General features: G+C 37.0%; 1 protein-coding gene and 1 long non-coding RNA gene across 2 annotated transcripts; both read right to left on the reverse strand.

The window, feature by feature from the left end:
• Window positions 1-1,138: 1,138 nt before the first annotated feature.
• LOC145108447 (cytochrome P450 CYP82D47-like) lies at window positions 1,139-3,522 on the reverse strand. Its single transcript, XM_079045474.1, has 2 exons — window positions 2,409-3,522; window positions 1,139-1,935 (listed from the first exon to the last, which is right to left on the reverse strand). The coding sequence occupies exons 1-2, from the start codon at window positions 3,360-3,362 to the stop codon at window positions 1,312-1,314; spliced, it is 1,578 nt and encodes a 525-aa protein (XP_078901600.1). The 5' UTR covers window positions 3,363-3,522; the 3' UTR covers window positions 1,139-1,311.
• Window positions 3,523-4,609: 1,087 nt separating this feature from the next.
• LOC145168890 (uncharacterized) lies at window positions 4,610-5,523 on the reverse strand. The gene is made up of 2 exons (XR_013742154.1): window positions 5,146-5,523; window positions 4,610-5,042 (listed from the first exon to the last, which is right to left on the reverse strand). It is a non-coding gene; the product is annotated as an uncharacterized LOC145168890 (long non-coding RNA).
• Between the last annotated feature and the right edge of the window lie 22,157 nt (window positions 5,524-27,680).

The following is a 27,680-nucleotide window of genomic DNA, read 5'->3' on the forward strand; positions in this document are numbered from 1 at the left end:
GGAATAACAAAGGTTTCAATGCTGCCCTCTCGAAGCAGTGGTGGTGTTAAGCATCGACGACTGGAATAGTAGAGCAGGGAGCGTATCAAAGCGGAGCGGTGGAGAATATTCATCGGAATACAGGGTTTTAGCATAATCAGTTTTAGAGATTGCAAGATGGCGGTGAGTGATCGTCGTGTGGTTGCAGACATAATGGTGGTGGAGGGGGGTTTATGGAGAACAAACATCAGACGGAACTGAACCCGAAGCCATAATTGCCGAAATCAATGAGTCTTTCAGTAGATGGTGATGACGAAGAAGACCAATCGGAAGGACCGGTGAAAGAAACAACACCTAGGTAGAAGGATGACCGGCGGAGAGCGTGCGGGCGTCTGCAAAATCTAGGAATTCAAATTAGGGCTAGAAATCATTACAAATCGAGATATGGAGTGAGGTATAGAGAATGAAAAACACACCTGTTGCAACAAAACACAGGCGGATAAACAGATGATTATGCGATGTTCTGGTATGCAAAGCTGGTGGGGTGCTTATCAAAAGCTTTGAGAAGTATCCGAGTCGGTGTTCCAAAAAGGGCAAAAAATAGAAACATCTTCAAAGCAATAGAAGAAGTTGTTGCATCTTGATCGGAAGTAGTGGGAGGTGGAAATGGAGTGATGATCAGCTTAATACGCGTACCAAGTATGAGGCAGCGAACATAAAATTGACATGTTACAATAACACGTGTGTAGGGTATTGACTACCCAGTCAAACTTAAGGTCCAAAATTGTCAAAAAAAAATAGGTTTAGGGACTAAAAGTGTTAAAATAGCTAAACAACTGTGGCAAAAATCTGAATCCCAAATTTTTCCTATTCCTAAGAGTTATAAGAATTAATATATATAACTAATTATTGTAGTTAAGAAATATGCTAATCTTGGTTAACATGGGAATAATAAGTGTATAAATTCATTAAGGTGGCCATTAAAGTGGTTCCATTTCAACACATCCGCTATGATGACTAGTATCCAACTGACGTCCTTCATTTCTAAACTAAGGGGTCGTGTGATTTAGCTACTAACCAGATCCAGAAGGTGACCAGATCCAAGAACTTCAATTTAGCATGTTTGATATTATGTTTAAACTCTTGGACTCCGTCCATCAAAAGTGAAGGATTCAGTCCCTCTTCCATAAAAATACTTGTAGCAGCCATTCACAATTATCCCTAATATAGAAAAGGCAAGTATATCCCTAATATATAAAACTCGGTCCATTAAAACTTCATACATTGAGGAAGTATAAATACAATGAGGAGTGGCATTCATATATACTTCATTCACCAATTATTAGATGGCAAACGAGGCACGATTTGAACTTTAAGGGGAGAAGCCTTGGCATTTATTAATCCGACACTTTCAGTCATATCTATAATTGAATCGTTAGGCGATGACATGTCAAAATTTTGCAGTAAAGTAGCCAACACAATGTGCAACATCTGAAGTGAAAAAGCTAACCCGGGACACGACCTTCTTCCAGCACCAAATGGAATTAACTCAAAGTTTGTCCCCCTAACATCTACATGTGCATGAGTCCCAGAAAGGAACCTCTCAGGCCTAAATTCTGATGGATCTGACCAGATTTCTGGGTCATGTTGGAGCTTCCATATGTTGACAATCAACCATGTGCCTTTTGGGACATGGTACCCAGCTACAGTGCAATCTTCGGAAAATTCTCTTGCAGCTCCAAGTGGTGCTGCTGGGAATAACCTCAGTGACTCCTTTACAATAGCTTGGAGGTAGACTAGTTTGCTAATATCTGAATCATTTACACGTCTACCCTTTCCAACATGCTTGTCTATTTCCTCTTGAACGTTTTGCAGAGCGAAGGGATTATTTAATAGCAGTGAAAGTGTCCATGTTAGGGTGGCTGTGATGGTATCCGCACTACTAGCAATGATATCCTACAAAATTTAATGTATTTAGGAACCATACATCAATATTTTCTCTGAATTGTGTTTCTGCTTTCACAATCATTTCATGTTTCTGTTCTAATAGAGAGTAAAATTCATTTGTATTCAAGGTGCATCCTACTCAGACTCCCTTACATGCTAAAAGCATTTGCTTTTAAGAAAAAGGCTATTATTCAAAATTTTAACGTCTGTTAATTAATAATAACAAATCAAGGGATTTTCATAAGATCATAAGTGATGATAACTGCATCATACGTGATTTTAGTTTGAAAAAAATTGTGTCTTCAACAAACCATGTAAAAAGTATGAGATGTCATAATCTTTGTAGAATTGAAGGTATTAAGAAGGAAGAACGAAAATGTAGATAAATACAATACCTTTGAAGCAATCAAGGCACATAACAAAGATAAATAAACTAATTCTATATATTTATGTAATTAGCATGGATATGTATCAGATCATACCAAGCATGTAGACTTAATAATCGCATCAGCATCATAATTTGTCAAGCCTCCGGTTTCAACAGCAGAGATCATCACATCCATGTAATCCTTTTCCTCAATAGCTTCGGCAGAACTCCTCTTTCTCCTATGATCGTCCAACCACTTCCCAATTATGCAATCAATTTCTTTTGCAACTCTTTTCATGGCCTTTACATGACCACCCAAATCCAACCACCCAAGGAAAGGAAGTGCATCTGCCACCACAAAGAGCCCCAATAAATGAAATAATTCCCCAAACACTTCACAATACCTATTCATGTCATCCTGCTCTTCATTGTTTTTAGCCCCCGTACACCGTTTACCAACTACCATTCTTAGCATCACATTCAAATCAAAATCCCAAAACCATTTCTTCATATCAACCAACACTTTCCCCTTAGCATCTCTCTTCTCCTTCAAAAGCTCATGTATGTTTCTGATAGAGTTATCCAGTTCAGATACACGAACATCCTTTAACTGCTCAAGGCGACGACTTGATAACAGCTGAAGAGAAGCAATCTTACGTATTTCTCGCCAGTATGGACCATAAGGAGTGAATCCAAACATGGCATAGTTATATCCCAAAATCTCAGCAGCTGTAAACTTGGGGCGAGAGGAGATAGTTAGATCATGGGTAGTGAAAAGTTCTTTAGCAATCTCCCAACTATTCACTACCAATACTTTACGGACTCCTAGACGAACCGTAAAGATTGGTCCGTGTTTTACAGCCATGGATCCCAATGCTATGTGGGTAGGACCGAATGATCCTCCAAAGAGTTTCAAATGGCCAAATATTGGCCATGCAGCACTTGCTTCAGGTGCAGCTTTGTTTTTACCAGTTTTAGTGAAGAACAAGAAGAAATGAAGGACCACAAGTCCTACCGCTCCAAGCCCAAGTAAGAAAGTATAATTATGTTGCAAGGAGTTGAGATCCATGAGAAGATTAATGGTGTTAAGTCTGTCGTGATGGAACTATTTTGTGATTCAGCGGAAGATATGTAGAGTATTTAAAGAAATAGAGTACAATTATATCTTCTCGAGGTTGTCACGTTTTGTCACATTGGAGTTTGCGTGGGTTTATCTACTTCCTAAATACGATGTCTGGCTGAGTTTATTTGGAAAGCAGAGCCGAATTACACTTATAATAATTTAATTATACAAACTAAAGATCACCATCAAGTTGGGAAAATGTCTATCATATATGAATGGCCTAAAAACAGTAAAAGTGATAAGATGAAGTCAGATTTTTTTGGGACTATTACCACAACTTTCTAATCTAAAATAAGGCCCACCAAAATGGTCCACCATTTGGTTTCCTAAAAAGATGTGCCACACCACATACCCATACCATATAAACTTCTGTTACAAAATTCTCAATATCATATGTATATCTTTTTATTTTTTATTTAGTATAACAATTAAAAAAAACATGAAATACCCATACCATATAAACTTCTGTTACAAAATTCTCAACATCATATGTATATCTGTTTATTTTTTATTTAGTATAACAATTAAAAAAAAACATGAAGATTCCTAAAACAAAATAAATTCTTCATTAATTGACAAAATAAAAACTACTTTAATAAAACTAAAAAATTACATAAAATTTGCAGGGAAAATGACAATGTAGCAAAACCAACTACTGCATTTTTCTCATTTGATCGCTAAAGTATTTTTTCACGCAATTAGTCATTCAACTACCAATCTATGTGTCAATTAAGTAATTCTTGTTTGTTTTAATGAGTTGATTTTTTCACGCAATTAGTCATTCAACTACCAATCTATGTGTCAATTAAGTAATTCTTGTTTGTTTTAATGAGTTGCCCGTTAACTCTTGCCCATGTGGATTTTATTTTCTTTTCTACTTTAACTCCATATCATATTTGTCTTCAACTTACGTCCACATGGCAGTCTACATTCAAATAATTATATACACACCACCAACATCCACATCCACATCCACCACCAGCATCCACCACCACTGTTAGCACCAACACCACCACCACCACCATCAACATCCACCACCACCAACACCGTCAGCCACCACCACCACCTTCTTCCTTTCTTCCGATCATCTCCTTCTCTTCTTCCACCGTAACTATTTTTTTTTTTCTAAAATTAATGTTGGTAACCGGGTAATTTGAGAAATACCCCAAATATTTATAATGGTAATTAGAGAATTTGAGAAAAATAACAATGCTCATATTTACCCCTCGGCTCACATAATCACATCCAGAAAATAATTCCCTAACTCCAATAGAACCTAAAAAAAGAGATAAATCCAGAAGTGCTTATACATACATATCTGAGGACTTTCATCGAGCCGAAACCCTGCTGCCTTCATTGATTACTTTCATCGAACATGTGGCATACGCATATATAGTTCACTGATTTCTAAGAGAAACAACAAGTGCTTATACATGCATTGTTTTTGGTGGATTCAAAACAAAAAAATCACACATATCCAAGGATTAACAACATATAAGGAAAAACAAACATGAATCCTAGACAAAAACAAACATATACATAAAATAATATTACATAAATTTACATCCAAATACGGATCAAACTGCACAAAATTTACAAACTCCCAAAATTCAAAAATCAACCCGGCTGTGAAATTGACAATGGTAAGTGTGAGATCTTCGACAGAGTCGGAGATGAAAATGATGAGAAGCCTAAAGAAAACGAAGATAAAATAGAGGACGTTTCTTACTGTTCAGATGTGAAGGAGGGTGTAGACGACGCCAGAAAATGAAGGTGACACGCTGGAGGTCTGAGGTGAGGTTCTGTTTTGCGAGTATCTTTTTATTCAATCAAGCAATATCCTTCGATGGTTTTAGGGAGATGTCGACATCGTAGTGATAAAGGTAGCCCTAAAATCGACATCAGATAAACGAAGGGTTTCAGTCTTTAGTGGTCATCGAAAACGGATTTTCCGGTGGTTTACCGGCCAACATCAATAACTTAACTCATTTAAAAAATTGGTGCTATCTGAAAATGGGTCTGGTGGTGAAGGTTTGCCGGCGAGAGAAATAAAGGATGTAAAGGGCAAAGAGCATGGACGGGTTTCTCTTATCTATTATCTATGTGGTATAGATATGGTGTCTATCAAATACTTAGCGCATCCGCAATCTATTGATCTTTTAGCAATTGATTGTCATATCATTGCCACATCAATATTTTACTTTTTATTTAATTATACTCTTTAACATCCACACTCCATTAAACCCTACAGAGTTTAATGGATTTCTATATTTGGTTTGAAATTTAATTGAAAAAGAAAAGATTAAATTCATTGAACCACTCAATGATCATACAACTCTCCCAACCAACTCTCCTCCATGTCATCACTCACACTTCATTAAACTTCTATTCAATTATGGATGCTCTTAAGACCAATTAATTATTAATTCGACATTAGGTTTGTTAACCGGGATTCGCTAAAAACTAACAAGAATGGCTAAATTGATAGGAAAATTTGTAGTTCAATGAATAATTGCGCAAAAAAATATCTTAGCGACAAAATTGGACAAAATGCAATAGTTTGTTGTGCTACAGTGTCGTTTTCCCAAATTTACAAGTACAGTGCTCTACAAATAAATATTAAAATAAAAACTAAAATTATAAATGGTCATATTTTGTTTTAATTTTGGTTGGATTTTTAAAAACAAAGGTAAATTACATGAATGTTCCCTGTGGTTTTGGGTAATCTGCACATTGGGTCCCTGAAGACTTTTTTTAAGCTCGGATCGTCCCTTCATCTTATTTTTGTTTAGAATTTAGTCCCCGATCGAGATAAAATGACGAATTTACCGTTAATAATATATTTATGTTTTTTATAACTTAATTTTAATTATTATATAAATTAAATAGTTAAATAAACCCACCCCAACTACACCCCACACCTAGAACCCTTGCATTAACTTTGCCTCTTCTATTCTCGTATCTTTATATCTATATGTGACTGACCCTCCTCCCTATAATCCATCACCTTTCTACTGCATCATCATCACTACCGTTCCCATCTTATCTTGACCGCCGCCTATTCATGTCAGAAACCACCTCTATTTCACGTCCGACATCTAGCATCTGGCTTCCGACAACCACAACAACCCTAGATCTTGTCGCCGCCTTTGTTGTTTCCAACCAAACCCCCCGCCTCAACATCTGCCACCTTGTGAAATCAACGAGTTATGGAAACCGACACCGACCTAACCCCCACTTATGGTTGATTAAGGTTCAAAGTAGCTAAAATCCTAAAGAATCAATAATGTTCATGCTCTTGTTATACAGAATCGAGTCAAGGTCCACTCGATTAGGCTTCAAATCAAAAGAAATCGAAGTTGTTGCATCAGATGTTTTTTTTCTACATATGAGGGTCTCTTTTATATATATTTCGACGAAGATATAGGACGTATTTTTGGTTTTGTGCCTGTGTGTGTTTGTGTTTTCTTACATAAGTATTTGATTTCTCGAATGGATTTGATCTCTTGAACAGATTTATGAGTTGAATGCATTTCTGTTAAGCGTATTTTCTGAATCTGAACACATACACGTGTTTTTCTTGTGAAAAGGTTGTCGTGGTGGTCGCCAGAGGTTAGTGGTGGAGGTGCTGGCTTGAGGTAGTTTTCCGATTACTAACACAACTAGGGGGAGATGATGACGATGGGTGGGTGGTCCAGGTGTTTCAGTTAATGGGATCCAAATTGTTCTTAACATATCTAATCAATATTTTTTAATCAACCAAGAATATAAAAAGGATAAACGAAATAAATAAGGGTAAATTAGTCGATTTAACTTCAATTAGGGACTAAATCTGAAACAAAAATAAAATACAGGGATGGTCCGAGTTAAAAAAATGTTTTTAGGGACCCGACGAGCAAATTACCCAAAACCTGATGGGTTTTATACAAACAATCTTATGTGTGCATGCAACCCTAGATACAGATCTATGTTTTCACTATTAGTTGTAAAACATTATGAACACAAAAGAAACCTAACATGCTCCTAGGTAATTTCGAAAATCGTAAAGGAGAATGGAATACATACCTCTTGTTGTTATGTGGTAATAACAACTTGTATCTTGAATCTTCTTGTCTTTGAAAGCAAGTACCACAAGTGTAGTACCTCTAATGGCTTACAAACACCAAGAGCAAATGGAGAGGCAAGAGAGAGAGAGGGGGGAGGTATGAAATTCGGCTCTAGGAACCCTAGGTATCAAGTGGCCGAATTTCTTATGCCAAGGGGTCTTTATATAGGTGTAGGAATTAGGTTTTCAGTCCTTATCCTTATCTGGTTGCTTAGCCACCAAGCAGCCCAAAGGATAACCGTAGAAACCTTATCATGGAAGAATTCTGAGGCCTTATCCCCTTGACTTCGTCCACCCTATCATATAGGGAATCCTTTGCCCTACTTTACAACTATCACATAATTATAGTTAAGTCCCCCTAGTTAAATTAACTTCTTTTGATCACAAAATTAATTCTTAATTAATTCTCGACCAATGTTAACTAAATAAATATAATTTCTCTTTTAATATATTATTCATGTAATATATTAATAAACCATAATAACATCTTTCTCTATTATTTCTCCAATCAAGTTGCTTTGGCGAATGCAACCCAAAAGGACCATGCACAACCGGGTCAAGTACTTACCAAATATGGTTACGAGCTTAGACACTAATCCAACAATCTCCCACTTGGATAAGTCTAGTAACTATAAATGCAAGTACAATCCGATTAGCAATCGTAGCTCTCAAAGACGTTGTCGAACTCTGATCTTATCAGTAACCTGTCCTTTAGATAAGGGATCATATATTCCTCCATTCTAGATATCCTATGAACTGAGACATGGATTTTAATCATACTCTCTGTTCACGTGTTGTTTCCCGATTTCCGATTTATGATGACTGACAACAGACTACAGTTGAACACATCAACTTAGTCCCGACTTGGCCAAGCGCTTAGGTTGTCATCGCTAAATCATCGAGGGGCCCACATATATCGCTTTTATCCCACTTTGGGTTAAGGAACGGATAAAATTCAACTCAATGCCCGCTTGTATCTACTCATCAAATCACACACAACAATATGTTCTATAACACCAAGTTACTGGTGCGTTTACATACTATCAATGTGCAACCTACTTGCAGAATACAACTCACACGTCTCGGTTTCAAGAATATAAGATAATATCATCTCACCAATCACTCGTGATAAAATCCATGAAGTGATCCAAGTGAGCGTGGGTTTACTCCAATACTCTAATCTTATAGCAGCACTCATGAACTCTGCAGCAAACTTGTGTTATGTCTAAACGCTTTAGTCAATCTACAGATGGATTCATGACAGTCTTCTTTCATACTTACTTCCAAAGTATAAGCCACTGTGGAGGGTTTGAATAATCTTATTATTCGGGAGGTCAAAACATGAAAAGTGAAACACAAGAATAATACTAATCCCATATGGCCCCAAACTTTTGAGTATAAATAAAACACCTTTTATTTAATCACCATATTGATTACTCATTATTTGTTGTTTCGGTTAATCAACTTCTTACTTGAATCACAACAACAGTTGTCCCATGCTCTTAGCATGGACACTATGTTTTCCTATGGTCCTAACTTCGTAAAATAGATCAAATGAACGCATTTCCAATGATGCTCATTTCACAGTTCCTAATCCTAATCAATTAGTGTAAGAATACAAATTCTCGCCACTACTAGAATATGTTAGATTCTAACATCTTATGCAACGGTCCTTTCGTAATATCACAGCGCCAAAGTCACCAAGACTTTGCCAATGAAATTACAAAGTGCTCTATTGGATATTGTTACAAGATAATTCAATAGTCATGAAGTCTCACATTCAAAGTACATTCCTTTGAACATCCTTCTTGCATAGAAGTTTCTAATCTAGACATAGATTCTTAACGTCCAACTCCCAATAAGGAAACATTTCCATATTTGCCATATGACAACTCATGATAAATAGAATCTTATCTATTCATAATAATGCCAATATGGTCTATCTATGACTATACTTCCAATTGTCCGCAAACGACTAATCCTTGGCGAACCTTAGATTGTCCTTGACAGTTGTTTAATTATTTTTAGTCAAATTCGGTTCTAGTCCCTTTTTCCCTCTTAATGCCCTAGACATTTGGAAAATTTTAGAACGGTCAAATATTACAGCATTTGCAATCAATCCTATACGAGAAGCATATGGGACACGATTCATAATGTCTTACATAAAAGCATGATACTTTATCAGCCATTTGCCATAATATTTCTATTTTCCACGTTTTCACAATTCGAACTATGAAGAGGGATGCCGTAATCATAATCGAATTTTAAGAATGCAGTTAATATATCCTTGACTAAATTTGATTAAAATTTCTCGATCTAAGCTTTTAGATTTGAACGAAGTATAACATTCTCTCCCTTAATTATAGCAAAACAACTTTTCAACCCCTGCAACTTAGCAAAGTGAAACATTTGTTTTCTATGATTAATATTGCCAACCTGCAACACTTAAAATAATAATCATGATCCCACTATCGTGATGATTATATCCATTCCAGCATAACATTTATGCTCCCACTAGCTTTCACACGCATTAAGAAATCAGTTAAACTTCTAGAAAACAATACTTATTGACTTCCAAAGTTCATCTTTTCTAATACGATATGCTTCGATAAGCCTTTATCTAAGCTTCTCAAACTCATACACCTTTCCTTAGATAGCTCACATGTATGTTTAAACTAATTAAGAACTTATATTACTAAGTCCCAAATGTTCAGACTAATCGCCAAATCTCACAATTCAAACTAAAAGAGGGATGCCGTAATCATAATCGAATTCAAGAATGCAATTTACATAATCGCTATCTCCTTAAAATCTCTCTTAGTGAAAGCGTTTCTTCACAATCATATTCATGAAGGAGAGAAACCTTATGACACTTAGATTTTATGGTGTATGTGTTCTTATCCATTCGAATTTGTCATAACCATAATCATAAGATAATGTTTGTGACAAATCCAAACTCTTATGGACAGAACTTGTTCATACTTGATTTCTTGCCATCAAGGGTCCCACCACTGCTTCCAGGTTATTTAGCAGCTCACCTATGCCAGTCAATGTACTTTCATTGAACAAGGTGCTTGCCTTATGCAGTCTATTGAGAACTCGTAGAAATCATATGCATAGTTGACCAAACTGGAATGGCACAGAAACAAGAATATGTCAACACGATAGGTTACAATCCTCAAGTCGTGTGCTAGTGTTTAATAGGTTTACTCTCTATTAGTTCTTGAAACTTTTCAAGATCTTCAGACTCCCACTGACCTATTGACATATTAGATTCTTTTATCAAGAAACATTTCTTGACAAAACAAATATTCAAGAGTTAGTGTGTGTCTATATCAAAACAAAACCTACACGCAATTTGGTACTAGTTGGCCTTTGGCTTATTCAAGACATCTTAACTTACCAAAATGTGCAAGTGTAAGAACATTCCTACTTAACATTATGTCACTCAAGTCACAATCTTGGAGTATAACTCTAAGACTTGATTTTGGAACGAAGTACGATACATCTTACTAACTTAATCACTACAACAGTTCTCGATTCCTCTTCTTAGCCAAACTAATGCACTAAGGTGTCCTTAGAGGATGAATTGTAATGTGGTTCCTATGATTACCAAGGCGATCATAAAACACGATACAAAGGTACTCTCCCTTCTTCTTAGATTGGAGAAACTTTATCTTTCTGCCTAATTGATTCTTCTTATTCGTTCTGCCATACATTGAAACTTTTCAATGATTCAGAATTACACTTAATCTTGTAAGCATAACCACATTTACTAGACTTTTAGTAAATCATGATGAATAAGCTTATTGTTCTTTGTGGTGGACTAGACTAGTGCACAACATTGTATACCAGTTCTCCTAGTCCTTCACTTGACTCTTTGTCTAGGAATTAGTCTTAATTTTCCAAATATGAAGGTTCTCATTCATCATACAATACAATTTGTATGATTCCAAGTTTCTGTCCAATTGAAACTCGGGCGACAAGAATCTTTCCTTATTTGGTAAATTCTCGACATTTCCACAAATAACATAACTAAGAATCACATCCATTTCAACATTGCTAAAACTAGAAATACAAAAATGTCAATTTTTCATACATGCCATTGCAAGGAAATAAATAAATAAGACAAAAACAAAAATTTTATTTTATTTATAAAAGGTGCGGAAAAACTTGTCCTTACAATGCAATTCAAACAAGAAACTACGCTATTACATATTCCTAAGAAATCTATCATAACTCTAAAAGTAGCAGCTCCAAAAATCCGACCATCGAATCATGCGATCGAAATCCATTTCTTCACGATCAGACTCAGCTCACTTCTTCCTTTAAGCTTCCTCTCTTTTCTTCGATTCTACAAAACATCAAAAAATGTAATCTTATCACATAATGTATTAAGAATAAAAAAAATAGGAACTTACAGAGTTAGTTAATGGATTTTACCTGAAGTAGAGTCATACGTCTTGACTCTCTCATCTCTTAGATCTCTCAGGTAGACAGGGCAACTTCGTCTCCAATGCCCCTTCTCTTGGCAATAAAAGAAAATTGACTCTTTTGGAATAGCACACGGAACTACCTCAAAATTTGCCTTTCTCTTATGGTCAAACTTTTTGACCATGGCATGCCTTTCGTTGCCATTGCCTATGTCCATGGAGGTTTGGAAGGCAGATCTACCAATCAACTTTGCTTCGCCAGTGCACCAAATCATTTCTGATTCAGCAGCACCAAGTAAATAGGTGAGATCGATGAGGGTCACGTCGTAGTTCGTCATATAGTACTCTCTTACGAACTCAGTGAACAGCCAGCTTCTCACGGACAACGACTCCCAACATTCTTAACTTGTCAATGTGCGACTTTATCTTTAAAACGTGTGCACACACTAACTTTCCTTCTTCATGTTTACTTGCCAAAAGGGCTTGAGTGAGCTTGAGCTTTTCAAGCCTTTGAACTTGTGGTTTAGGGAGAACAATAGGAGGCGGTGGATGAAATGAAGCATGATCTCTTGTTCCTCGATCGAATCGTGGAATATCATCTTCATGTGGAAAGCTTGTTCCAAGGGATTTGGGAAGACCATAGTTGTCATACTTTGGCATCTACAAAACGGGAGAAAATTCAAGTTAGTTGATTGATTGAGTCCTTAATAAAACACCCAAATGAGATATTAAGGCTAGGACCCAACACAATATTCTACAACTTGGAAGAGGGATGCCGTAATCCAAATGGCATAACATTTGAAGGTAAGTGAATGATGATTCACTAATTTTCCACCATGAAAAACGAAAAAGAGATTAAGTTTTAAATGTGTTGAAAACTCCTAGATCCTTTGAGATTCATTGAAATTTTCAATGGCATGTTTAAATCTCGATATGCCCCTCGTTTTGTGACTGGGATGCCGAAGATCACAAAACAGGGTGTGAATAACCATGCAAATATACATGGTGCCCCCAATGTTACAGTCACCTAATCGACGTGTTGGTTAACCACACACGCTCCATCGATATATGACAAACATCGAGTCACCCTTTTCCACCTTTGCTTAGAGCCAATTTAGTCTGCCGGTTAACCACACACGCTCCACTAACGTCTTAGCAAAGGTACAAAGTGTAATTTCATGGAATTGCATCAAATTCACTTTTGCCTAAAGTAACTAAGATTTGGGAATTTTATAAAACATTTAGTTACTTTATAATTCATTATACTTTTAATGGAAAGGGTTTGCCCTATCCTACCCGTTCGGCTAACGACTCTCCACTAGTCAAGAGTGCGGTGGGTAAGAGTGGATACCCAATGTCGGTCATTTTACAGGTCGCTTCCTGAAACACCCCTTATAGACCAGCTTCGTGAATGAGGCCTACTAACAGTAAGACTGACATTTAAGTTATAAATATATAATATTAGACTTTTAATTATATATATATATATATATATATATATATATATATATATATATATATATATATATATATATATATATATATATATATATATATATATATATATATATAGTATAAGGGTGTATTTTACACTTTTCAAATACTATGTGGTCTAATTTTACACTTTTAATTTAATTAAATGTAAGCCATATCATTATAGATTTATTAACTCTCTTTTAATTATACACATAATTAATTTAATACAACCATAAGGGTATAATTTGAACTTTTCAAAAATTAGGGTTTTAGAATTTAACATTTTAAAATTAAATTTTTAATTAAAATTTAAATTCCAAAACTTGAGGGCAAGTTTCGAAACATTTCAAATCATTAGGGTTTTAATCAAATTTAAAATTTCTGAAAATTAAAATCTTTTAATTTGAAATTTTAAATATTAAAACTTTGATTTAATAATTATCCCAAAATTAAACAATTAATTTAAATTATCAAATATTGAGGGATTATCTATTAAATTAACAATTAGTTTAACCTAATCCCTTAAATCCCCTAAAATTCGAAAATTGGGATGGGATAATTCAAAATATTTAATTACCATAATAAAGAATTAAAGAGATAATTACAAGATATCGCATTATCCAAATCCCTAAAATTTAGGAATCTTATCTTGGGGAGGAGGCAATTTCGAAAACCCTAGGGTTGGATAACCCTAAACTTCGAAATCTTGGAGGCTAAGGAAAGGGTTTGGGAAACCCTATCAAAATATTGAAATCTAGGGTTTAGGAACCCTAATTTCGAAAATCAAGCCCTTAGGGTTTATTTTCTATAAACCCTAATCTGTAAAAATCATACTTTTGTATAAAATCTAATTGAAAACAAAACCAAAAAGCTCTGATACCGCTGATGGGTTTTATACAAACAATCCTATGTGTGCATGCAACCCTATAAACGGATCTATGTTTTTACAATTAGTTATACAACATTATGAACACAAAAGAAACCTAACATGCTCCTAGGTAATTTCGAAAATCATAAAGGAGAATGGAATACATACCTCTTGTTGTTATGTTGTAATAACAACTTGTATCTTGAATCTTCTTGTCTTTGAAAGCAAGTACTGCAAGTGTAGTACCTCTAATGGCTCACAAACACCAAGAGAAAATGGAGAGGCAAGAGAGAGAGATGGGAGGTATGAAATTCGGCTCTAGGAACCCAAGGTATCAAGTGGCCGACATTCTTATGCCAAGGGGTCTTTATATAGGTGTAGGAATTAGGGTTCCAGTCCTTATCCTTATCTGATCGCTTAGCCACCAAGCAGCCCAGAGGATAACCCTAGAAACCTTATCATGGACGAATTCTAAGGCCTTATCCCCTTGAATTCGTCCACCCTATCATATAGGGCATCCTTTGCCCTATTTTGCAACTATCACATAATTACAGTTCAGTCCCCCTAGTTCAATTAACTTCTTTTGATCACAAAATTAATTCTTAGTTAATTCTCGACCAATGTTAACTAAATAAATATGATTTCTCTTTTAATATATTATTCATGTAATATATTAATAAACCATAATAACCTCTTTCTCTATTATTTCTCCAGTCAAGTTGCTTTGGCGAAGGCAACCCAAAAGGACCATGCACAACCGGGTCAAGTACTTACCAAATATGGTTACAGGCTTAGACACTAATCCAACAAAACCATATGGACTATTCGTGTAATTTACCTTAAAACAGTTCTAGTTGGGTGGTGCCTGCAAAAAAAAAAACAGGCATTATCGGCGACAAAAGCACCGCTAAATCTTTCCGATATCACCGCTAAAGGCAATGGAGGCGACAAATTGCCGCTAATATGTAGCCATTATTGCTTTGTCACTATTGCCAAAAATGTTGTTAATGCGACGTGTCACCATTAATATGATGTCGCCAGTATACCCAATGTCGTCACTAATAACATTTAGTAGAAACAATGCAGAAAAATCAATAGAAAAATGACTCATAAACAATTTTTTTTTTTGAAGTTCGGATTTTATTCACATAGGCTTTAGAAACAAAATTTCTTTCCTATAGAGGTTGTTACTATAGGTTGGTTGCTATAGATTGTTATAGATATGGTACCTTTATTTAACAAATTTTTTTGTTTCTATAACTTATTTACTTTTCATTTTTTTAATATTATACACAGTGACCCAATGTTTTTTTAAATTAAGTATGAAAACTCTATGAAAAAATATTGTTTCAATAGAATTATAGTACAAAGTTTTGCTTCTACATGCTATTGTGAAAAAAACTATTTTCGTAAATTTTCCAAACTAGGGTTTGGACCGTCCGTACAATGCTGCGGAAGCCCGGTATATTGAAAAACGCAGTTCGATATGGATAAGGTTTGTGGGAGAAATTTTGAGACAACTTTCAACATAGTTACTTTCAACCATAACCCAAAATTGCAAACTACAATGTTATTTCCTACCATAGTGATGCTAATTTATGCAGTTTTGTGGTGATGATCTTGAGCCAACATATTTGATAATGTAAAATCAAGCAAAAAAACAGTTGTAATTACATTCAATGATTGTTAATCTTTTATCATCTTCAAGAAGCAAGAGCACAAGTAGGGTGCTGAAAAAGTTAAAGGTCTCAAGGTAACCATTTGCAAAGTACACCATAAAAATATAAAAATAAAGTTTATATCTTAATAATTATGTATGAAAGATGCGGTCAAAAATAAAATTTGAAAGTATATCATATTTGGTAAAATACTACATATAACAATTAATAAAAAAAATTAATTAATTAGTATTAATATTAATGAAAATGAAAACTATAAATTATAGAAGTTCAATTAAAAATGAAAAACTAATCAATTCAAAATTAGTCGAGGGGAAAAAGTGTAAATATAGAAGTTCAAAAATAGTTTCATAAACTAGAAAAATATGGCTACGGAATAGTTAAATTTTTGAACATAACAAAACCTTTTATACCCACCAAGGATCTCCTTTAAGTTATAGAAAGATAAAATACCAACCATAGAAAGGATGAAGAAATTACAACATTTGTTGTTCTTTGGATCATATTGGGACACTTGGAAGTTGATGAAGAATGTGGAACCTTTGAGACACCAACAATAACTAAACTTGATGTAGATGCTAGTCCATAAACTCTTAAACCCTTAAGCTTTAAGTTCACAACCAATATGAATTTAAGAGGGCACGAAGATGCAAGAATATTGAAGAAAAAGAAGAACAAAGGGATAGAGTAACCTCCTTTAAGGAGGTTACAGTTTTAAGAGGAAATAATGAAGCAACATTTCAAGAATGCAAGCCTCAAATATATAGTGTCTTACAGTGAAGTCTTTAACCATTAGGTCCTTGTACTTTAGACAAACATGTCCCCATGTCATAAGAGTGTCCATGCATGCAAGCTTTTCTCCCATGCTTCTTATTGTTATTAATTAAATAAGTCAAAGGAACATTCCATGTCCCTTCAAGTATAATTTTCGAAATTTATATACCAAAAATAGAAGAAGATTGTATATTTTATGAAGCCCAAGTTTATAAAATATATACCTTAACATTTAGGTAAAGACAAAAAGCCTTATGGTCCAGAATGTTGTACATGACTTATTAATTCATACCTTATGAAATAATTTGTTACTTGCTAATGAAAATTATTAATTTCAAGAAATAAATAATTTCGAATTAATTATAAGAGTTTTTTGAATATTTATTGAAATCAATTTTCAATAAATAATCAATTATATCAAGTTGTTTTGAGTGTGACCCATTAGTATCTGTGACAACCGTCAAATTTTGGTCAATTCAAAGTCAACAAGTCAAACCGGTCAACTCCAATAACCCTTGTATGCTAGGGTTTACGTTATGTAATCACTATACAATTCGCTATTTTAATGAGAAATCATCATTTGGAAAGTTCATGTGTTTGATTTTCCTTAGCCTTAACAAGTGCTAAACAACGAACCAAAGCGATAAAACACTATTGCACAATCATCGGGGTTGTGTACGACACTAAAACACGGTTTAATGGGGTTTACGAACCTTGCGTTGTGAAGCCGGACACTCAAATTAATCACAAACGAAACCTCTCTAAATCGTTTTCACTCTATCTCTTTCTATTTGAAATCTCTCCCAAATCTCTCCCAAATCTCTCTCAAAAGTTACTTTAACTTTTTGTAATCATTTGGGTCATCTCGACCCTTAACCGGGTCAAAAATCGCTTGAAACGGGGTAAAAACGAGTAAAATAGCTTTAAGGATCCGAAACCGAAGCTTCTGGACCGAAGCCTTGCATCCGAAGCCTCGCATCCGAAGCCTCGCATCCGAGGCCTCTGATCCGAAGCCTCGCATCCGAAGGTCCGAAGCCTCGCATGACTTGGTCCGAAGGTCCGAAGTCTCGCAGACAGCTCCTTTTTACCGGTTTTTCGACTACGACTTCGTTTTAACTTCGTTTTTCATTATTTTAACGTGGGATTTTCACCCAAAACTTTATTTTATAAACTAAGGCCCCAAAATATATAAATCTCCAGGGTTTTTATAAAATATATTAAAAGAATTGGTGATTGAACTAATTATTGAGGGAATATTTGCTTTTCCTTAATTTATGGCAAAAGCAAACCACTACCACCTCACTCTATGATTAGCCACTCTTTCCCACTACCCCTTGTCTCCTTAGTGGACCTTTACAGCCAATCTCCAGCTCTTCCCACGTTCTAAGAGCTGGAGGATTGATCCTCTCTCCTCATTCTCCATAAAACTCTTTCATTCTACACTTAGCAACCAAGAACACTCTCCAAAATTCTCTCATCTTTTCTCTTAACTTCAAGAACTTCAAGGCTTTCTCCAGGGATTTCTTTCTTCAATTAGTAAGTATCTTCATCATTCACATAATTATTAAACTCCATTCTACTCAAATCATTGATATCTTACACAAGTTCCATCTTATTCGGTGTTAGATTCTCGAATCATCAAGACATCTTCTTAGTGTTCTTGAGTTGAACACTTCCTCTCTCTCACTTTTATCTACTGAAACCACATAAGGTGAGTTCATACCCATACATTTACATGTTTTTCTTAAGTTTTAAGGGGGGAATACAAGTAAAATCATCAAGAACACAATTAAACTTTTTCTAACAGATTGCATCAGAAAAGATGGACGTTAATCACAGACTGTTTTGGTCAACTTAAAAATTTTAGTTTTCAAAACTGTTTCAGGTGCAAGTAGTTCAAACTCTTAGCTTTAAAATGACTACTTGCACATCTCCAAATGATTTTTCTACAATTAATGGTGATTTTTACAAAACTGCCTGTCATTTCAGAGGCAAACCCGGACCAGTCTGTGATTATGAACCTTTTCACCTCTGTTAGAGATCACTAAAAATCATGATAAAATTTACGAACAAACTAGACTCATATTCCAAACTCTCAAAATTTTCGGATTTGGATTTAGAGCTTTGATGATTTTTCTATAAATTTTCTAAGAACGGTAACAGAAACTGTTTTTAACGAAAAATTGCTGTTAATTTCATTTCACCTTGTAACATGTTGAGCAAGGTGTATATCTTTATGTGATTATATGTTACTGCAATATATGACATTTTATCTTAATATTTAGACACACATCAGTTTACAAATGGATTTGGTCATGAAAAATATAAAGAATAACAAGTGATTATAATCAAAGTACAATCGATACATTCAAACATTAAATAAACTATTTTGAATATAGTTTGCATACATTACCACGTACTACCCTTGGTTGATAAACTATAATAGGTATAGTTTATGATACATTACATAACACATACATTTAAAAAGGGTACATTTATACAAAGGATATTTTCGTTAAGCAAGGTACGGCCATACGGTACCAAGTTTTCATAACACGTAATTCCGTTAATGACTTTGTGAGACATTTACTTCAAATTACCATTAAGTCCTGTATTGTAACCAGAGTCTCCTTGAGGGAGAGCGTGATACTTGTGTATAGATCTATATTGGGTTTGACAAACCCACACCTAAACTGCATGCAACAGTTAGACCGATAGGTCTGGGGTGACAAATGTCATAACATTTCCGACGCCTGAAGAACGTCGTTTTAGGCAACCTTGGTCATAGTATGGTTATAATAAACTCACATAAAGTATTAACAAACATTGGAATTTACGGGAACTTCATTAAAATTTAACGAGTTTATGTCGATTTAAACTTGCATTGTTTTACTATAAATATGACAAATTACTTGTACATTTCGGTCTTTGGGTTTTAAGACTACATTTACACATTAAGGAAAATATTGGATTTTTCTAACACAAATACTACTTTTACAAACGAAAGGCTTTTAATAATACCAAACAGAAGCTTATGAACTCACCAACCTTTGTGTTGACACTTTTTCAAACAACTTGTATTCTCAGGAAATCATTAAACAGGTAATCAAGTGCTTTTGAGGATGGGACGCTAAGGCGTCTACTATTTCATATTTTATCAACATATTGTGATTGATTCGTAAACATGTAATTCATACAATGATGTAATTTTTTTTTCAATTATATATATGTTGGTTGTGTTTGCTTGAATTACTATTACAATTGCTGTTATGATACTATACATGAAGTCCTCCACCCCCGGACGTTTCCGCCATCCTTGGTTTGGGGGTGTGACAGATTGGTATCAGAGCGCAGTTTATAGTGAATTAAGTATATCAAACCACATAAGATATACAAACTATAAACACAATTGGGACTAATAGTCTCTGATTTGTGCATTTTTCAAATAAATATACTTTTAGAAAATAAATGATTTTTTTTTAAAAAGTATAAATACATGCATACATGCTCATATAGTGTCATAACTAGAAGAACATAAAATAAAAGAAGAGGAGTTGTACATTATGGGTATGCCTTGGTATATGTAAATCAAGTCTGGGAAGGATATAGCCTGATCAACTATATCTGTCCGGGAATTGACTTGCATATACCGGGGGATGGTCAGGATGGACAACAAATCTAACAAACCTAATAACAGACTACAAAGGATACTTTAAGAACTCAAAACTAAACATTTACAAATACTATAGGAGTATTTTGTGTTACTATAATAAAAATATTTTATACTTTCATTTTACCTCATAACCCAATGTATTGGGTCAATAAAAAGTATAAAATCGTATGTATCGTAAACATACCGGAAAACAACGTAATAATATACTTTATGTATAAAAGATTTCTCTCCCTATAAATACACTTTTACTAAAAGTACATTGGTTTACGACTTATGACAGAACCATGCCGCCAAGGAGAAGACCAAGACCTTCCAGCAACACAGCAACACCTCCTCCGCCGCCGCCTCCACAGTTTGATCCCGCGATGTTCCAGGCTGCAGTAACAGCAGCCGTAGCGGCCGCAATGTCGCAGATAGGGACCAACGGAGCTGGTGGTTCGGGATCGGGAGCTACACACTCTAACCACGGAGACAGTACGTGGCGTGCAAAAGAGTGTTCATACAAAGACTTCACAAATGGCAAACCCGACAACTTCAATGGAACCGGGGGAGTCATCGCTTTGATGCAATGGTTTGAAAAGACCGAAGTAGTCTTTCAGGTGTGCTCTTGCCCCGAAGCGAGCAAAGTTAAGTTCGCAGCCTTCACCTTCACCGGCCGGGCCCTTACTTGGTGGAACTGCCGGATTAAGTCACTTACTCTCGAAGTGGCTAGCTCCATAACCTGGGCAGAACTAAAAGCGTTGATGATGAAGGAGTACTGCCCGAGAGGTGAAATTCAAAAGCTGGAACAAGAACTTTGGAACCTCAGGATGACGGGCTCTGACCTTGAAACCTCCACCACCCGATTCAATGAATTGGCTCTCCTCTGCCCGACAATGGTTACTCCGGAGGAGAAAAAGGTGGAGCGATACCTTTGGGGACTGTCTCTCCACGTGCAAAGTAGTGTCCTGGCTTCAAGGCCAACTACTTTTGACAGTGCCAGGGAGCTGGCACAACAACTTGTTGACCACCGAGCCGGTCATAATACTACAACCACCACCACTGATAAGTCAAAAGGAGGAAACAACAAAAGGAAGTTCTGGAACGAAAAGAAGAGCCAACCAGCACAGGACCCCGCTAAGAAGCAACAAATTGTTGCTGTCCATGCTGCCACTAATGCTGCCACTACTGCTACCACTCCAGCACCACCGAAGCCATATGCGGGAAAACTACCTCAGTGCAACAAGTGCAACTTTCACCACAATGGTGCTTGTAGGGAGATGCACTGTAACAACTGCGACAGGAAGGGGCACACTGCTCGTTTCTGTAAAGCGCCGGCTCAACCAATCAACCAAGTCGCCAGTACGGGGGCAACCCGGACCTGCTACAACTGTGGAGACGCAGGTCACTTCAAAAGAGACTGCCATAAAGCACAAGCCCCTAATGCTGGTGGAGTAGGAAGAGTCCTGGCAATAGGACATGGGGAAGCAGTCGAGGATCCCACGGTGGTTACCGGTACGTTTCTCCTCAATAACTCTTATGCATGCGTACTATTCGATAGTGGAGCGGAGAGGAGTTTCGTGAGCCACCAATATAAACATTTACTTGAACAAAATCCCCAATCACTAAAGGATACTTATGTAGTAGAAATGGCAAATGGGAAAGTAGAACGCACTAGCGATATATACTCAGAATGTACTCTCACTCTAGACAACCATACATTTAAAATTGACCTGATGCCAGTCACCATAAAAAGCTTCGACGTAATCATCGGGATGGATTGGTTAGTTCCTCACCGTGCCGACATTCTATGTTACGAAAGGGCCGTTCGCCTCAATCTACCAAATGACGAAACCCTTCTCATCTATGGTGACAAACCTAGTGCGAATTTACAAATCATCTCATGCATCAAAGCCCAAAAGTATCTCCGGAAGGAGTACCACGCCTTCTTAGCCCATGTAGTAGACAAGAAACAAGACGTGAAAGACATCAAAGACATCCCCGAAGTGTGTAACTTCCCGGATGTGTTCCCAGAGGATCTTCCTGGTGTACCACTCGCACGACAAGTCGATTTCAGAATTGACTTAATACCCGGAGCTACCCCCGTAGCCAGAGCTCCATACCGCCTCGCACCATCAGAAATGCAAGAGTTGTCCAGTCAGTTGAACGAGCTTTTGAGCAAAGGGTTCATCAGACCAAGCTTCTCACCTTGGGGAGCACCAGTCCTTTTTGTAAAGAAGAAGGACGGATCCTTTCGTATGTGCATCGACTATCGGGAACTAAACAAGCTCACCATCAAGAACCGATATCCTCTACCCCGAATCGATGACCTTTTCGACCAACTCCAAGGAGCAAATTTCTTCTCAAAGATCGACCTAAGGTCAGGCTACCATCAGCTACGAGTTCAAGAAGAAGATATTCCCAAAACTGCATTCAGAACTCGCTATGGGCACTACGAGTTTGTGGTGATGTCCTTCGGTTTAACAAACGCACCTGCGGTATTCATGGACCTAATGAATAGAGTGTGTCGACCCTACCTAGACAAGTTTGTAATCGTATTCATCGACGATATCTTGATCTACTCGCGAAGCGAAGAAGAGCATCGCCTACATCTACGCCAAGTGCTAGAGACACTAAGAGCGGAGAAGCTTTATGCTAAGTTCTCTAAGTGTGAATTCTGGATTAGAGAAGTGGATTTCCTTGGACATGTGGTAAGTGAGAAAGGCATACATGTGGATCCCTCCAAGATCAAGGCAATCGAGAATTGGTCAGCACCCAAGACGCCAACCGAAATTCGACAGTTCCTTGGGCTTGCTGGCTACTACCGAAGATTTATACAAAACTTCTCCAAGATTGCGAAACCACTCACCACCTTGACGCAGAAAGGTGTGATATTCAAGTGGGAAAATAAACAAGAAACTGCTTTCCAAACGTTAAAACAAGCCCTATGCAGCGCACCGATCTTGTCTCTCCCAGAGGGAACCGAGGACTTCGTAGTGTACTGTGATGCTTCGAATCAAGGCCTCGGATGTGTGCTCATGCAGAGAGGGAAGGTTATCGCGTATGCATCAAGACAGCTTAAGACGCACGAGGTTAATTATACTACGCACGACCTGGAATTAGGAGCAGTGGTATTCGCTTTGAAGATCTGGAGACACTACCTCTACGACACGAAATGCACTATCTTCACTGATCACAAAAGTCTTCAGCATATCCTCAATCAGAAAGAGCTCAACATGCGACAGAGGAGATGGGTGGAGTTGCTGAATGACTACGAGTGCGAAATTCGTTATCATCCGGGCAAGGCCAATGTAGTGGCCGATGCTCTAAGCAGGAAGGAGTACTCGGGCCGCCGAGTAAAATCCTTAACAATGACAATCCATTCCCACCTGACCATACAAATTAAGGAAGCTCAACTGGAAGCTTTGAAACCAGAAAAGGTGGCAGGAGAGACATTAAGGGGAATGGATAAAAACTTAGAAGTCAAGGATGATGGAGCACGTTATATCATGAACCGGATTTGGACACTGAAGTTCGGTGGACTCCGAGATGTCGTCATGAATGAAGCACACAAGACTCGATACTCCATCCATCCCGGGTCGGATAAGATGTATCTGGACCTCAAGAAATTATACTGGTGGCCGAACATGAAAGCTGAGATTGCTACCTATGTGAGCAAGTGCCTGACTTGCGCTAAGGTCAAAACCGAATACCAGAAACCATCCGGGCTATTACAACAGCCGGATATACCTGAGTGGAAGTGGGAACGAATAACCATGGACTTCATAACCAAGCTGCCTAAGACATCGGGCGGGCTTGACACAATATGGGTAATTGTAGACAGATTGACCAAATCAGCACACTTCCTACCAATGAAAGAAACCGACAAGATGGAGAAGCTGACTAGAACGTACATCAGAGAGATTGTACGACTCCATGGTGTGCCGATATCCATTATCTCCGATAGAGATAGTAGATTTACCTCACGTTTTTGGCAGTCTCTACAAAAATCATTGGGAACTAGGCTTGACATGAGTACGGCCTACCACCCACAAACCGACGGACAGAGCGAGCGAACCATTCAAACGTTGGAAGACATGTTAAGAGCTTGTGTGATAGACTTCGGTAAAGCATGGGATACCCATCTACCGCTTATCGAATTCTCCTACAATAACAGCTATCATACTAGCATCAAAGTCGCTCCATTCGAAGCTCTTTACGGTCGCAAATGCAGATCACCCCTGTGTTGGGCTGAGGTGGGGGATACACAGCTAGCTAGAGGGCAAGTCTCTAATAGCACCCTCACTGGCCCTGAAATCATAAGGGAAACCACAGAAAAGATCGTTCAAATTCGAGAGAGACTGAAAGCGTCTCGCGATCGGCAAAAGAGTTACGCAGACAAACGACGCAAACCCTTGGAATTCCAGGTGGGTGATAGAGTACTACTAAAAGTTTCCCCTTGGAAAGGAATGATACGATTCGGCAAACGCGGGAAACTAAATCCAAGGTACATCGGGCCATTCGAAATCCTTGCTAGGATTGGGCCAGTAGCATACAAACTTCGATTACCTCAGGAACTCGACAAAGTACATCTCACATTTCACGTGTCGAACCTAAAGAAGTGTTTGTCTGATGAGACACTCGTAATACCACTCGACGAAATCAAAGTTAACGAAAATCTCCACTTCGTGGAGGAACCAGTCGAAATCATGGATCGGGAAATCAAACGAACGAAACAAAGTTGTATTCCCATCGTGAAGGTACGTTGGAACGCTAAACGAGGACCCGAATTCACCTGGGAACGCGAGGATCAGATGAAACAAAAGTATCCACATCTCTTCCCAAACTCTTGAAATCCCAGTCAAAATGAAAATTTCGGGACGAAATTCCTTCTAACGGGGGGATGATGTGACAACCGTCAAATTTCGGTCAATTCAAAGTCAACAAGTCAAACCGGTCAACTCCAATAACCCTTGTATGCTAGGGTTTACGTTATGTAATCACTATACAATTCGCTATTTTAATGAGAAATCATCATTTGGAAAGTTCATGTGTTTGATTTTCCTTAGCCTTAACAAGTGCTAAACAACGAACCAAAGCGATAAAACACTATTGCACAATCATCGGGGTTGTGTACGACACTAAAACACGGTTTAATGGGGTTTACGAACCTTGCGTTGTGAAGCCGGACACTCAAATTAATCACAAACGAAACCTCTCTAAATCGTTTTCACTCTATCTCTTTCTATTTGAAATCTCTCCCAAATCTCTCCCAAATCTCTCTCAAAAGTTACTTTAACTTTTTGTAATCATTTGGGTCATCTCGACCCTTAACCGGGTCAAAAATCGCTTGAAACGGGGTAAAAACGAGTAAAATAGCTTTAAGGATCCGAAACCGAAGCTTCTGGACCGAAGCCTTGCATCCGAAGCCTCGCATCCGAAGCCTCGCATCCGAGGCCTCTGATCCGAAGCCTCGCATCCGAAGGTCCGAAGCCTCGCATGACTTGGTCCGAAGGTCCGAAGTCTCGCAGACAGCTCCTTTTTACCGGTTTTTCGACTACGACTTCGTTTTAACTTCGTTTTTCATTATTTTAACGTGGGATTTTCACCCAAAACTTTATTTTATAAACTAAGGCCCCAAAATATATAAATCTCCAGGGTTTTTATAAAATATATTAAAAGAATTGGTGATTGAACTAATTATTGAGGGAATATTTGCTTTTCCTTAATTTATGGCAAAAGCAAACCACTACCACCTCACTCTATGATTAGCCACTCTTTCCCACTACCCCTTGTCTCCTTAGTGGACCTTTACAGCCAATCTCCAGCTCTTCCCACGTTCTAAGAGCTGGAGGATTGATCCTCTCTCCTCATTCTCCATAAAACTCTTTCATTCTACACTTAGCAACCAAGAACACTCTCCAAAATTCTCTCATCTTTTCTCTTAACTTCAAGAACTTCAAGGCTTTCTCCAGGGATTTCTTTCTTCAATTAGTAAGTATCTTCATCATTCACATAATTATTAAACTCCATTCTACTCAAATCATTGATATCTTACACAAGTTCCATCTTATTCGGTGTTAGATTCTCGAATCATCAAGACATCTTCTTAGTGTTCTTGAGTTGAACACTTCCTCTCTCTCACTTTTATCTACTGAAACCACATAAGGTGAGTTCATACCCATACATTTACATGTTTTTCTTAAGTTTTAAGGGGGGAATACAAGTAAAATCATCAAGAACACAATTAAACTTTTTCTAACAGATTGCATCAGAAAAGATGGACGTTAATCACAGACTGTTTTGGTCAACTTAAAAATTTTAGTTTTCAAAACTGTTTCAGGTGCAAGTAGTTCAAACTCTTAGCTTTAAAATGACTACTTGCACATCTCCAAATGATTTTTCTACAATTAATGGTGATTTTTACAAAACTGCCTGTCATTTCAGAGGCAAACCCGGACCAGTCTGTGATTATGAACCTTTTCACCTCTGTTAGAGATCACTAAAAATCATGATAAAATTTACGAACAAACTAGACTCATATTCCAAACTCTCAAAATTTTCGGATTTGGATTTAGAGCTTTGATGATTTTTCTATAAATTTTCTAAGAACGGTAACAGAAACTGTTTTTAACGAAAAATTGCTGTTAATTTCATTTCACCTTGTAACATGTTGAGCAAGGTGTATATCTTTATGTGATTATATGTTACTGCAATATATGACATTTTATCTTAATATTTAGACACACATCAGTTTACAAATGGATTTGGTCATGAAAAATATAAAGAATAACAAGTGATTATAATCAAAGTACAATCGATACATTCAAACATTAAATAAACTATTTTGAATATAGTTTGCATACATTACCACGTACTACCCTTGGTTGATAAACTATAATAGGTATAGTTTATGATACATTACATAACACATACATTTAAAAAGGGTACATTTATACAAAGGATATTTTCGTTAAGCAAGGTACGGCCATACGGTACCAAGTTTTCATAACACGTAATTCCGTTAATGACTTTGTGAGACATTTACTTCAAATTACCATTAAGTCCTGTATTGTAACCAGAGTCTCCTTGAGGGAGAGCGTGATACTTGTGTATAGATCTATATTGGGTTTGACAAACCCACACCTAAACTGCATGCAACAGTTAGACCGATAGGTCTGGGGTGACAAATGTCATAACATTTCCGACGCCTGAAGAACGTCGTTTTAGGCAACCTTGGTCATAGTATGGTTATAATAAACTCACATAAAGTATTA

The sequence above is a fragment of the Lactuca virosa genome, chromosome 4 (genome assembly GCF_052849685.1).
Source record: "Lactuca virosa cultivar CGN04683 chromosome 4, Lactuca_virosa_CGN04683_v6, whole genome shotgun sequence".
Taxonomy (NCBI): domain Eukaryota; kingdom Viridiplantae; phylum Streptophyta; class Magnoliopsida; order Asterales; family Asteraceae; genus Lactuca; species Lactuca virosa.